Source organism: Pteronotus mesoamericanus, unplaced genomic scaffold (genome assembly GCF_021234165.1).
Source record: "Pteronotus mesoamericanus isolate MK-2021 breed Mesoamerican mustached bat unplaced genomic scaffold, CSHL_Meso_final contig_90, whole genome shotgun sequence".
In the NCBI taxonomy this organism is placed as follows: Eukaryota; Metazoa; Chordata; class Mammalia; order Chiroptera; family Mormoopidae; genus Pteronotus; species Pteronotus mesoamericanus.
Genome location: NW_026555277.1, coordinates 18,754,589 through 18,769,861, shown reverse-complemented (window position 1 = coordinate 18,769,861; position 15,273 = coordinate 18,754,589). Strand labels below are relative to the sequence as shown.

The 15,273-nt window shown below is 39.6% G+C and overlaps 1 protein-coding gene across 1 annotated transcript in view; it reads left to right on the top strand.

Moving 5' to 3' along the window:
• The window catches only part of PARD3B (par-3 family cell polarity regulator beta), a 943,196-nt gene that overhangs the window by 563,301 nt on the left and 364,622 nt on the right, over positions 1-15,273 (top strand). Inside the window, exons 14-15 of the mRNA XM_054585774.1 lie at positions 4,158-4,257; positions 12,887-13,002. Of these exons, the coding sequence (XP_054441749.1) occupies positions 4,158-4,257; positions 12,887-13,002 (216 nt within the window). The remainder of the gene's footprint in view (positions 1-4,157; positions 4,258-12,886; positions 13,003-15,273) is intronic.

The following is a 15,273-nucleotide window of genomic DNA, read 5'->3' as shown; positions in this document are numbered from 1 at the left end:
AAGTGCTGTCCCACCGACTCCATGTCCCCTGGGGTCCTTTGAGGAAACACATGTTAGTATCATTATTCCTAATGCGTCTTTTCCTGGGAATCAGCATAGATCCACCCCTCCATAGCACGTGAGGCACTGCCTCTACTGTGGTGATCAGAAATTGAATTATACTTTTCAATTTGATTGATGTTTATTGGATACCTCTATTGTGCAGAATACACTATCAGGTATGCAAAGATGAACACAATGCTGTTAGTGTCAAGCACTGTCTGAAGCGGGGGTCAGCAAATGTTGCCTGTGAATGGCCAGACAGTAAATATTTTAGGCTTTGTGGGCCATAGAGTCTCTGCTGTCACCCCTTAACCCTGCCAGCCATAGACAGTACATAAATGAATGGGCGTGACTGTGTTTAATGCAACTTCAGGTACAAAACAGATGGTGGGCTATTTCAGTCAGAGCGATAGCTTGCTGAGTCCTTGTCTAAAGTCACAATCCCTTTTACCCATTTTTTTTCCTGATCTTGTCCTAGCAAGATGGATTCTGTATAACAAGTAACAATAAGAGATGTTGATAAAAATAAAGGTCATTTGGTCATCAACAGAGTAGTGACTACAGGCTGCGTTATCAACATTCACAGGCAAAAGTAGGTTTACATTTGTAAGGATGTGAAACAGAGTTTATTCCTGTTTTATTATGTATTAATTATTATATTATTTTCCATATGAACAACTGTAAATCTACCTTTGCCCATAATGGCAGAATGACCATCAAGACTTACACTCATTATAATTAAAAAATATTATTTATAAGAGATAATAATTCCAGATTTTTACACTGATATAGGACTTAACAAAGGTATTAGGACCAAGAGGAAAAATATGTATATTTCTTACAGAATCTGATTATGTTGTTTAAAAATGTACCAAGGACAACGAATCAACAAAAAAGATGTTTACCTTCTATTCCTATCACTTCTTCAAAACAAATAGGTCGTTCATGTAAATGAATTAATAATTAAGGATAATGATCATAGCCAGAGAAGATGCTGAAGAAGAGGTGGAAGAGGAGAAAAAGAAATAAGTATAGATAAATAGATGATAGACCTATAGACTACTCATTGCAAAAGCAGCATGTGATAAATATAGGAATTACTTTCCAAAATATTAATAGATAAACCCAAATGTCAGTGGATTAAGAAGTGAGAGCATATTTGTTTTTTTTTTATTTTTAATTTTTTCAATTGTACTTTACGTTTAATATTATTTTGTATTAGTTTCAGGGGTACAGCATAGTAGTTAGATAATCCTATACCTTACAAAGTATTTCCCCCAATATTTCCATACCCACCTGGTGCCATACAGTTATTACAATATTATTAACTGTATTCCCTATGCTGTACTGTACATCCCGGTGACTGTTTTGTAACTACCACTATATTTCTCAATCCCTTTACCTTTTTCACCCAGCCTCCCAACCCCCCTCCCCTCTGGCAACCAATAGTCCTTTCTCTATTTCAATGAGTGTTTTTCTGTTTTCTTTACTCATATCACAGCCCAGTCAGGTTTAGCAGCAGGAGGCAGGGAGATGTGCTCCATGCCGAGACTGAGGGATTCAGGCTCCTTCCATTGGTAGCTGGGCCATCTTCTAGGGCCTCCTGCACCGGTGCTTGTAGCTGATAGATGGGAAAGATGGAAGAGATGGAGAAGGTACACCCTTTCCAATCCATTGAGACTGGGAATGACATTCGCCATAGTAACTCACATTCTACTGGCAAGATCTAGTGTAATAACAAAGAAGGCGGGGATGTGGGGTCTCGGGTCTACGTGCGTGCCCCGGAAGGGAGGAAGAACACAGACATAGTGAATACCAGCGTTCTCTGACACTGTTACAGAAGTATTGACAGGTCTCAGGGCAATGGTGAAAGTTTCACAGAGAAAGTGACATTTGAGGTAGACATTGGGAGAAGGCTGAGACTTTGATTGGTGGGATGAGTTTTGCAATTATATAAGCCAAAACACTGAAGCAGGAAAGCCCACGCTTGCAGTCGGGGAATACTGAGTACTCTTAGGTGGCTAATGTGTAATGGAGATGCAAGTGGCAGGCAGGGACACGCACCTTATTCTGTAGGCAGTTGTGTGCAACTGAAAGGTGTCTGAGCACAGAAGTTACATGCCACAAGTATCGTTACCACCAGCATGGAAAATAGACTGAGAATTTGAGAGTAGAGAAATTAGAACCAGCAGGAACGATGTTGTCCCAATATGTCTCTGGTCCCCAATTTGCACTGTAGTCCTTCTGCTCTGTTTCTCTCAGCAAGTCTCTGGCCTGATAGCTGTCATATTGCCAAGTAACTGGTGACTGGAAGAGGAGGGCAGTGCAGGGACACACTGCTGGCCTCCTGTGCTCATGATGCTTCTATACTCTGGTCATCTAAGTTATCAGAATCCTGCTTGAGGCTTCGTTCCGAGGGACATGTCAGCACTACTAGAGAACCGCCTTCATTTTATACTATTCCCTGGGGCAGACCTAGGAGCAAGTTCTTGCCGTGTGTGTGTGTGTGTGTGTGTGTGTGTGTGTGTGTGTGTGTGTGTGTGTCTGAGAGAAGGAATTAGCTCATTCATTTATGGAGGCAGGCAAGTCCTAAGATCTTCAGGGTGAGGTGACAAGCTGGAGATCTAGGAGAGCCAATGATGTAGTTCCAGTCTAAAGAGCAGATGTCTCAAAATCCAGAAAGAGTTGATGTTTCAGTGTGAGTCCAAGGGGAGGAAAAAAACTGATGTCCCAGTTTGAGGGAAGTCAGGGAAGAATTCTGTTCTACTTAGAAAAGTGTTAGCATTTTTTGTTCTGTTCAAGCCTTCAGTTGATTGGATGAGGCCCACCCACATTAGGGAGGGCAATCTGCTTTACTCTGTCTACTGATCTAAATGTCAATCTCATCTAAAAAGCAGTCTCCTGGAGACACCCAAAATAATACGTGACCAAATATCTAGGTATCCCAGGGCCCAGGAAAGCTGACACATAAAATTTACTATCAAACCTGACATGTGGGCAAGTCAAAGTAAGCTCTACTACCAGCAGCATTTTTCGTAGACAAAGAGACATTTTCTTGTTCCAGAAATCAAGAACAAATAGAGTCCACTTTTTACCAACTGTGTGACTATAATAACTGTAAGCTAGAGTTCATGATGTATAGAATAATAAATCCTTTATTTGCTTATTAGCACTCTGCATTTATAAATCACTGCTTGAATATGCACCATCTTATATAATCTTCATGCTCCTCCAATAATGGTATCCTTATCTCTACTTTATAGATTTAAAATCCAAGACTTACAGAAGTTGGGCAATTTGCCCAAGTTAAAACAGGCATGAGGAGCCATAATTGAAAGTATACGGCCTTGCTCTACAAACTATATTCTTACCTAGGATGCTCACGAACGCTTTTTATACATTATTTAATATTGTCATTTAAGATAAACAAATGACATAAGGTACAGGATGCTTATCACACTGATATGCAAAAAAGTTCTCAATAATATTTAAGATACATGTCTATTTTTTTTTTAGGGTAGGCTGGAAAAGTATGCACTTTTGTGAGTGGGAAAACCAAAATTCAGACCCCACTCTTTTGTTCCCAAGGCCCCAAACCCAGAGGTTTTGATTATGAAACTCATGCAAAAAGAGAATTTTTTTTTCCTCTACTGTGTCTAAATGGTTCATAGATATACTGTATCTCATGATTTTTTCAATACTTTTTGTCAACAAGGCAAATACTTAAATCACTGTATAATCCAGAGCATTCATTATAGAGTCTTGTTTACAAAACTGTTGTCATGAAAGAAATGGCTTTGTTAATCTTCCACAAATCACACGTAATGAACATGTGTCAGCCTTTCATAAGTTGGAAAAGGCAGCAAAGAAGTGTGGACTTGCCACAAGTTGCCAGCAGGTCACCAGCATAAGAATGTATTAACAGACTTAGACTTCCTCGTACAGGCTGCATTAGCTCTCCCACACACCCTTCCGTTCCATTTGAAGACTTATTTATTTCAAGGTTGGTTTATGTGTTGGTGAAAATTGTGTCTGAGAGTTGGACTGCAGCAAAACCAGGCGCTGAACAATTCTGCCTCCAGTTTACTACAGCTTCATTTGTTCTTTGTTTATAGAGCCTTTGCTTCCCAGTGACGGATGGGCTGAGAGCGAGGTACCGCCTTCTCCTACACCACATCCCGTTCTGGAGCTGGGCCTTGAAGATTACAGCCACAGGTATCGGTAAAATGATACACCATAAATGTTCCTTGTTATGATTTTCCTGGGAAAGCCCAGCAACCTTATATTAACTCTATTTCTTTCTAGAATGGAAATCTCATAGGGTCTATAATTCCTTTCCAATGAAAGCTTCTCATACCTGAAAGCTTTGATTGTTTGTACTTTGCTTCCTGGAATTTGTTAAGATTCATCATATTATAAAATATTTAAGAAAATTGTTGAAATTCCTTTAGTCAAGTTAAAAAACTAGACTGGTGGACCTCAAAGAAAAATATGGGAAGGTATAAAACAAAACTGAAAAGACACAATGCTTGGGGATTTTTTCTTTATTTATCATCAGCAAACCCTAAAGGTATTTGAAAAACAGCTGTTCTAAGAAAATTAATAGAATCTAAAAATTAAAGCAATACCATATATAATCTAAAATATTGAAAAGTACCCAATATTATGTGCATTCTGTAATAGAAACCCAAAAAATCAATGTTTTTTAGACTCACACAGGCATGAGAGAGAGAGATTTACTAAGCATACACACCGTTTGACTAGTGGAATTCATAGATTTTATTCTTCTGATGAGTTTTAAAAATCATTAAATTGCTCCTTTGCTATTTTCTGTATTTATTATGGCTGTTAAAAACTGTGTATTTTATTCCACTCTATGTCCCATGATAATCCTGTGAAATTTTTTTCATTTTTCTTGCTGCCATGCTAGTGTTATTCCTATTATACCTTTTATTGCAATCTGCTAAAAACAAAGCAACACAAGAGTATAGCTAACTTTATTAGCTGGAATCTTACCTACATTTAGTTATCTCTGATTCCTACATTTTTGAAGTCAGCTGTCTGACTCAAAGACAATTTCACACACTAGATTAATAATCGCAATAATGTTCTAGATCAGTCAGTATCTCTGGGGGTTTCTTGAAAGAATATCTGGACATATTTAATTTCATTCATTCATTTCCATTTCTTGCCTCAATTCTGAATCAAGAATGATAGACTGATGGCATTAAAAGTTCCATTTAAGACATAATTTTATATATTCTACTTCAGTGTTTATCATGTGTGTATGTGCAAAACTGTTGGGATAGAGCAAAGAAGGATGAGTTGTAAACTATATCCCCAAGAAGATGGCAGGCTATTAAGTAAAAGTGACAAGTAGAACACAAGGAGCAAAGTAATATTTACTAGAAGGTATAAATGCAATGCTCTGAACATTTAAGGCAGAGGAGAATGCTTCCAGATAGAGCAGAAAAGAAAACATTATGGAAAAATGTGGCATTTGAGCTGAATCTTAATATATGAGTAGGAAATGGACATGAGATGAGCCCAGGAAGAATGGGAATTTCAGAGAGAAAGAAGGGAAAACGAAGAATGTGGCAGAGGGAAAGTTAGTTGATTTGTAGAACTTGTATGATATCTGATTGGCCAGAGGGCAAAGTTATTAGATAGTAAAATCTTATTGTAGGGTTTTAGCAGACAGTAGCCTGATAGGACTCAGGTCTTAGTTGTGTGTAACATGGATTAAGCAAGCGGAAGAGGGTTAATATTTACTAAAAACACAGCCTCTTTGGATACCTTCTGAGGCAATCACAGTGACAAGTACTGAGGACTTGTCCTTGGAGGATGGGGAGAAGCTTTCAGATTGTTACCAGAGAAAGACGGGGTCTGCCCTGGCATGGTCTGGAGATAGGTTCATGTTGTGACGTGAGAAAGGAATTTCAGAGACAGTTGTGAAGGAGGAATTTAAGCAATAGTGGCCATATTTATTACAGTGCCTTTGAAAAGGCTGCCGCACGCCCTGATTGGCACAGCTCAGGGGCTTGGGCATCAGCCCGCAAAGCAAAAGGTCTGGTTGGATTCCGAGTCAGAGTTCGTGCCTGGGTTGCGGGCCAGGTCCCCTGTGAGGGGCCTGCGAGAGGCAACTGATCGATGTTTTGTCTTGCATCAATGTTTTCTCTCTCCCTTCCTTCCTCTCTCTCTATCAATAAATGAATGAATGAATGAATGAATGAATGAATGAATGAATGTCTTTAAAAAGAAAGAAAAGGCTGCTGCACTCCACGAAGCACCTCCCTCTGCTGGTAGATCACATTCACTGCCCCAGATACACCAGACTTCATGCTCCTCATCTACCAAGCCCAGGAGGAGGGCCAGAGCCCAGAGCTGCCATGCTATCACCCCAGCCTCCAGTGGTCTAGCCTAGTCTCTGTTTCCGCCCTGTCTGGCCAGCTATGGGCACTGCACTTTGGCTTGTGCAGCTGCCAAAGAGGCATGGACCTTTGTTACGTTCCTCTATGGTTTCCCTGGGTTTGGGAAGGGTTAAGCTTTCCTTCAAACAATCCAATCTGTTTCCTGGGTTTGTCTCCTTCCCTTTATGGCTGCCATTCTGGCTTGTACTGCACATGTATCCAGTGGAAGGACTTCCCCCTTAACCTTCCCCAACCATCCAGGGGAGGCTGCCAGTGCTCTTTGCGGTGACTGGAAAGCCAGCCTTTCCTGCCCACTCAGACGTTAATTCACTTGGTAGAGCCATGGCAGCTCTTCCCTGGAGAGACTGGGAAACCCTAACTTCCCACCTTAATCAGTTTCCTCACTTCTCTTTTGTTAATACCTATAACTAGTTGCCTATGTTAACAAGATGAAAAACCTTTCTGGGGAGTGGGGGGAGGAGAGAGATAATGAAGACAGTGATAGTTTAGAAATGTCACAGAGATAGAATTATTGAGAATTAGCAGCTGCAACTTTGGATGCTTCAGTTATCCACAGACTTCCCCCCTGCCCGCCCTTTTTAGTAAAGCTCTTTCCGCTATGATCTTGAAAAACTGCCTCTATTGGCCCTTACTACTGTGAATGCTCATTGTATGATTTGAAACAGTAACTTTCATTTCTTCTTGCACCTCTTCCTCTCTAACTCTCTATGTTTAGGTTTCTGTTCTAACCACTTTACTAGACTTGTTCTCTGAACCATCAACAGTGATCTCCTCTCAATCAAAATTTTGTTATGGTCTCAGGCTTTATTCTTTTTTTCTTTCCCCATAGTATTAGATCATTAAGTCATTAATTTGCTCACTCATCCATTCAAAAGTATTTATGGAGCTCTGCGCTAGGCATTGCGGAAGGAGCTCAAGCAGACTGGAGAACATCTCTGCCTGCGAGGAACACAGTCTCCCCTTGTGGAGATGTGCACGCGGATAATCAGGAAGAGGCCTGCTTGCTGAGCGTTAGGTACAAAATGCTGTTGGATGCCAGAGGAATGGGTCACTAACTCTGCCTGCAGGTTTCAAGGAAGTTTTCCCAGGAGAAGTAGTGTTAAAGTGGTTTCTTGGAGAATAGAAAGGGGCTTACTGGGTAGAGAAGTGGTGAGAAGGGCAATTGAGGTTCAGAAAACCAAGTGATGGGAGAGGGAAATGCAGGGTGTGTTCAGTATGGTAGAAGCATATGGTATCGGGGGGCGGGGGGGAGAATCAGTGGGAAGGGCATTGTCTGTCATGCTCCGTGAACACCACACTCCTCCAGAGAACAGCGGAGAAGCACTGAAGGGTTTCAAGCCTGGAAGACAATATCAAGTCAAGTGAGTTGGACTGTGGAGCATGAGGGGACAGAAAAAGCCATAGACATGCCTCCTGATCTGGGGGCTGGCAAAAGAAGAGAAGGGCTTGATGACGGGAAGAGCAGCATGGCTGAAGGGGAAGAAACAGAGACAAAGGCCCTTCTGAGTTGGAAGGAACAAGTCTAAAGCTTTGAAACTCTCTCCCTCCTGGGATCTCGTGACCTGTACCATCCTGCAAGCTGCTGCGTTGCCTAGGTGACCAGCAGCAGTGGGGTTTGGATGTGTGAAAATTGGGGTGGAGGAAAGATTGGAAGAGATCCAGAGTGGCTGAGCAAACAAGGCCGGGAGGCTGTTCTGTCTGTCAAAATAAATAAATAAATAAAAGTTGAAAGCCCTCTGAAAGGGAAAGTGATGTTTAGGGATGGAGCCAGTCTTATGAAGCAGAAAACTGCGGCTGCATGTGGAGTGAAAAACAAATGTGATCAAACTTGATGCCTGCACTTTGAACCAAAATGAAATCAGGAATTTACTGAACTTATTTGTACTATTATGTTATTATTATTATATTTATGTTATATTATTATTATATATATTATTAGACAAAAGTTTGGAATGTGTGTCTAAGTAAAAAGTAAGTAAATGTAAGGAAATACATTTTCTACTGTGATATCTCAGGGACAACTTCAGGAAAATTAACAGCAGACAGGATATTATTGAGTTTTATTTACAGTTTATTTACTTTTATTTTTTATCTGCGCTGGAGGACATGCTTATTGATTTTAGAGGGGAAGGGAAGGAGAGAAATTGGGAGAGAAACATCAATGTGGGAGAGAAACATCGACCGGTTGCCTCTCATACACCCTCCAACTGAGGACCTCTTGCCTGCGCCCCATCAGGGGACTGAACCCACCATGTAGGCATAAACCCTGACCAGGAATTGCATCTGTGACTTTTCAGTTTACCAGACGCTTCAACCAAGTGAGCCACACTGGTAAAGGCATAATTTTGTTAACAGTTTAGGCAATATTTAGCTATTCTCTACTCATTCATGTTTCCCTCTATCTTGGTTCTACCTCATTTCTCTGTCTATTCTCTCCCCTCTCCCCCTCCCCCACACACATGACCTGCATCTACTCTCACAAGCAATAGCCAAGTGTTGAAGCCTATTCATGGACACCTGAGACTTCAGACAATTTTTCGGCATGCCCCTTAATATCTTCGTCCCCTGTTTTGATTTCAGACAGTTCTTCTTGAACATTCATGGCTGGTCTTACATGTCTTTCACATTCCTGATTTGTCACCGTATTGAGGACACTGGCATGTATTTCATGCTACTCTTATTTATTCATTATGCAGCATAATTTGACATTGAGTATCATTTCTATTTGATAGGTTCCCTGGTTGTTCATGCTGAAAACACAGCCTTTATCTAAGACATGTCTTTGGCCTGCTGTCAACTTCCAGCTTCCGGCAGCATCCACTGCAGTCCACGCAGCCATGAGCACATGCTAACTCCCTTCAAAATTAAAATATGTCATACCTTCTAGTTAATCATTGTGTCATTCTCCCCCTCAAAGAACTTTTAATGTGTAGCCTAAAATTGAAAACTGTTTTGCTAATCTAACTTTCCTGTCTAAAATATTTTCTCATTAACTGATTCAATACTACACTCTTTATTTAAGTGTACTGTATGCTCACATTGGCTTTAATCCTATAGTGCCTCATATTATACTTATTTCCCTCCTTAAATATCTGCCAGTCTGATATCATCTTTATTTTGCCTTATACCCGTTTGTACCATTGCAAAAGGGACAGTTCTATTGAAGGTTTTCAAAGTGTTCATTTGGTCACATACAAAACAATGGTAGCAGGTGTATATATCACTATGGATTAACTTAATGTACATATGCATATATAGGTATGCATATACATATGTTCATTTTATTACATGTGTATATACAAAGCACCTTTTTATTTCTTTGACCATCCTTGATTATATCTCAACATTTCTACAAATGAAAATTGACTTTATTAAGACAGATCCTTACTTGATGTTATTGCATCAAGTTCATTGCCACTTTTTTTTTTTCCCTAACGGGGACAGAGATAATTGTCTCCCAAGAGTATTTTTAGAATTTGAGTTCTTGTTCTTAATTTGTTAATTAATGCCTAGTTTAGTAAAGTAATCTAAGACAATGAAGCGGGTTAACTAGCATGTTACTCCTTTGGGTAGATTCCCATAGTCCGCCTTGAACAGAGGACGTTAAATGCAGTGTGACCTAAGTTTTAATGAGGGCTATTCATGTTGTCTTAAACCTTCCCCCAAAGGCTTTCACTATTAACATATGGCATCTGTTTTGATTAATTCTTTGGTTTTCCTTTATTTCATGATATGCACCACTCTACTGAAACAAAAGCAAACCTAAAATTCAAGAAGCATAAGAGACTGAGCAAGTCTATACTAATAGGAAAATTTCAACTTCTCTGGATCCAGGATCCATGACAACCTGTGCCTCAGGTTGGCCACCATTTCAGGCAAAGTTTTTGTGGCTCTGGGAAAAGGTCAAGGAACCATGGTTCTGTTCCTGACTTTGCCACTGGGCAGTTGTGTGACCCTGGAACATCAGCCCCCTCTTTGGGCCTCAGTCTCTTATCTACTAGATGAAGAATTAGATGAAATAACCTTTAACACCTTCTGGCTCTTAAAGTCTCTGATTCTATGAAGGCCATGAGTCTTCCTGACACTAAAACTCCATCATCTCAAGAGATCAAAGGATGAAAAACTAAGTGCATATGAAGGTCAGATAACATAGTTAAGGGCAAGTTCTTCCTAACATCAAGGCTCAGGGGGAACCTCATTCACAATAGCATCTCAGAATTCTTCAAAATGAGTTGAAACAATTAAAGTATTGCTATTATGCTAGGCCTGTGGCAACAGCACTAGTGGGACAAGGTCTATTGTTCCTGGTTGGCATATTTTGCCCTCACTGGATACACATCTAATGTACTTTATATGTCAGTGGCTTTATCTATTGAGAATGTAGAGAGACATCAAGAAAGAAGCCAAAAAAAAAAAAAAAAAAAAGCTTCAAATTCTAAAGAGTAGATTTAAACTTCTTGAGAAATTTTCATGAAAACATGTATAATCTCTTCACTGGAGAGTGCCTCAGGCCCTCATTCAAAGACCACTCGAGCCTGCAGAAATAAAGAAAAGGATTAATAGCTCACTTATTGAGCTTGTATTGCATGGAGGCACTATAGTCAGTATTAACAAATTTAATGTATTAATCCTTACAACAACTTTACAAAGTTAGTGCTATTACCCCGTTTTGTGCACTAGTAAACTGAGGCTGCGGACCCTGGCATCTCGCTGCCCAGCCCTGGGCCCCCAGCAGCCTACCACATTCCTCTTCTGAGCGGGAGGACAGAAGGGCCCTTAGACATAGACCTACCGAGAGGCTGAAGAAACAGGAGGCAAAGAATCTGTAAAAAGCCTAGACAACACGAAAAGCAGAAACTTGCAGTCATGCAAGAAGCTAAGCCAATCTATTTATGCATCTGCTTATTTGTTTCCTAAAAGCTTCTGTGGAGCTTGCCTTGTGTCAAACACTATTCCCTTTACTTTACAAATCTTAACTCACTGTATCTCTTAACAAGCCAAAAGATAGGATAAAAGATAATTAGACCCATTTTATACGTAAGGAAATTGAAGAATTTCCTTCAATTCTTCAAAGATGAATTTCCTTCAATTCATCGAAGAGACATTCGATGACTTGCCCTGGTCCCACAGGTGGCAAGCAGCAGAGCCAGAACTCAGACCTGGGCCGACCTGCTGTGACATGGGTGTTCTTGAGCCTGGTGCTGGGCAGTTAGTTCCAGGCACTTTTCTCATCTCCCTACTTTATTAAAATAACAGAGATTCATTCATTCATTCAGCAATGTTAAGATAGCTGCACATTAATTTTAATATTGCTGCAAGGCAATATTAAATATGCATGACTAATGAGTTTCAAGGAAAGAGTTAACTTATTTTGGTATATTGGTTAAGAAACCAAGATCCCCTATACATTTTAGAAGAGTTCTCATTCATAATAGTTTCTTCTTGTTGTTGTTTTATTGTTTATAGTGTCTAATCCCAACTGTTTGAAAAATTCAGCTTAAGTACTTTCAGACCCACCAAGGATACTTGATTTGACTTCTCATTGTATTCAAGATTGGGGTAAAATTATGTTAAAATGAGCCACCATATTTACTTTCTAAACATACAAGAGTACCAAGGGAGAAGGTAGCTGTAATTTAATTTATAAAATAATACATAAATATAATTTATTTCCAGATCAAGAAATAGGGTATCATCTGTAATTCCCTTATATAATCCCCTAAATTCTCAAGCAAAATGAATACAATATTCAGCAGAAATAGAATTCTTTGAGATTGGCTGTAAGTCCTAAGAAACCTTAGGACATTTGATGTATCTTGTGTCTAAATTGTCAACCGTGTTTTTTCTGTTATTTCCTTTTGGTATTATTGATGAGTATAGTATTTGCTCAGCATTAACATTAGCTGTAGAAACAGGACCTGAAAAAAGTGGAAAACCAAACTACTGCAGCCATCCGTCATTCGACAGGACAGCTTTCTCCAAAGGATACACCCTTTCACTTGTTTTTAAAGGAAGGAGGTGCTTAGCCCACAGATGTCTCTTAACCTACTCTTAGGCTCTGCTACTGTCTGGTGACACCCTTTGAAGAGCCAGTGCATTCCAGCTCTCCTTACACACTTACAGTTACGTGCTGTACAGCAGGATCCCAATTAGCGGAAATCAGTGAAGAGGAAAACATGGTATTAGCCAGAGAATATTTTATTTAAATTGTCAAGTGTGATAAAATACATGAAAACGGAATTGGGGCATCTCATACAAGAAACCCAAGATTCAAGAATTGGTTTAAAATGAAAGATTGTGAGCTGCAGAGAGGGTGATGAAGGTTTCTGTTCAAAACAAGGAGTGCTTCCTTAAATAAAAGAGGGAGGGATTTTATTTTAAACCTAAATATGGTATATGGCTTCTTTCCGCAGTTCTGGGGTGGATTCAACAGTATGTTTTCCAGATCAGCACATCAACTTCAAATCTGTGACACCCGCCAGGCAGCCTGAATCAATGAATCTGAAAGCCTCAAAGAGCATGGACCTTGGTAAGTGAGGGTGAGGTGACAGACAGGTCATCCAGCCCATCTGTCTTCCCAAATGTCCTGCCTTTGTTTCTTCAACTCCAACCTTATGGGGCAAGGCCTGCTGAAACCTTGAGGAGGGGATAATGGTCATCCTATCTTCCTGTCTCCTCTCACAGACTTAATTGTAATTACCCCTTTTTAGAAGAGATAAATGACATATTTTTATAAAGTGGTCCATATAGGTCAGAAAAATACGATGATTCCTTCCGGAGAATCTCAGTGCCATAAGCATTTATTTAACTCTCCAGCCCTTGTATCTGTACTGGCTTCTGCGGCTGCCTTGCCATTTCCTATGTGCATACCTGTTGCAGGGCCTGGGAAGATAATGTGCCTAAATGAATCCTCTTTACGGGGCTTCCCATCTCTATATGCAATGAGTAGGAAAGACAGCAAAGGATTTATGTCTTTATATGCCCATCTCCTAATCCTGTGACCCTGGAGGGAAGAAGTGCCCTGTGTTTGCCAGATTGAGGGTGTCAAGGTGCCCTGGGTTGTACCTGGACAATTTCACTGAGGTTGGAGCCTCACAGGGAACCTAAGTGACTATCACCTGCCAGCACAGAGCCAGGCCCTGGAAAATGGGACCCTGGAAGACATTCCAGACACCCAAGGACTTCGCTGCCCTCCCATGGGCTCTTGGAGAGAGAAAACTGTTAGAGAAGAGTGTGGGTACAAAATAAATTCTCAGCAAATTATTCATTGCTTCCTGAATGCTCAGAGGCCAAGCTTTGTGAGTGTTTTTTCTTGAGGCATATTACATATTTCATTAGTAGCAAACAGTAGAAAATAGAATAATCAAAACTGCATGTTCCACGAAACAATCTGATAAATAGTGCTTATCTGTAACTCATTTACAGGAGTTCAGAAAAATGTTCAATCATGATGGAACAAGAGAAATTGATTCTATTTTCTATAAATTAAACAGATCCCTGGGACACATTTGCTCTAATCCCCTATAGTGAAAGGCGGGTAGAAAGCCTTAAGCGATGCTGTCGTTAGCATCAAGCAGAAAGGGCTATTTTCTCTCACGTGAACCTTTGACAAAACAAAGGAATAATGTGTGACAGTGACATAGGTTATTACTAATAATTTAAGGGGCGATTTATTTTCATAGAGTGCTTGATAAACATTTCCTGTTCTGTCTTCCCAATTTCTCTATGAAGAAGATGAATGGATAAAAATTGCTCTTTGTTTTCGAGGAGAAGTATATTAATGTTTTCCTCATTGAATTAAAAAAAAAAAGTAGCCAGCAGTATGGTTCTAAAAATATCTGTAAAAAAGGGAAAAAGCATCCATTTTAATTTAAGGAAGAATAAATATGATCAAATCTGTAAAAATAAAACCTGAGGCAGGCCCAGAAACATATTTCTTTTTATATTTTTTGTTACGGAAAAGTTTGTTCTTGAGAAGTATTTTCTTTTAAGTTGAAAATAGTTATTGCAAAATATGTATGGTTAGCAGTCACCAAATGTATTTTATTGTACTCATACCATATATGACAACAATAATAGTAATGTTTGTTCAACTTACATAATTGGGCAGAGGTCATGAGCTGTTTTCTTCAGGACAAAACTACCAAACTAAAAGCAATGGCTAAAATGCACCATACAGCAGAAGTGGTAAAATAGGCTATAAAAACATTTTTAAAGTGGCCATCAAAGTTTGGTCCTTTCTGGAAAGTGCCAATTTAAAGCTAACAGTCTTGCAGAGGGCGCTGAGGGTCACCATTCTAGGACCATTCTGAACTGTCCCCAGAACAATTCAGTGAGCTCAATAAATATGTTGATTTTGTCAGTGAATAAATTTAGATGATACCAGAATGGTAAACACTAGAAGTGTCTTTCCCGTTGGGTAGGTGAAAAGAATATTGTATTTAGTTTAGTTTTCTGTGTATCACACTAAGCCAATGTAAGGAATTTACTACAAGGTTGGTTATCGTGCTTGTAGGAATAATCTCCAGCAGCGTCAATATCTATTTTTCAAAAAGTAAGGAAAGTTGAAAAAACTTTGTTTATTATGTAATTAATTTATATGTTGGATAGTCCTCCTTTATCAAGTTTGTAGGAATCTTCAAAGGCTAACAGGCCCAACCAGTACTTTATTTTTGTTTGTTTTTTGTTGGTTTCATTGTTGCTATTCAGTCTAAGCTAGTATATTAACTCTCCTACTAATGAGTCATTGTTCATGTGTTCAAATTACTTTTAGGTGGCTGGGTCCCATTTATTTATTTTC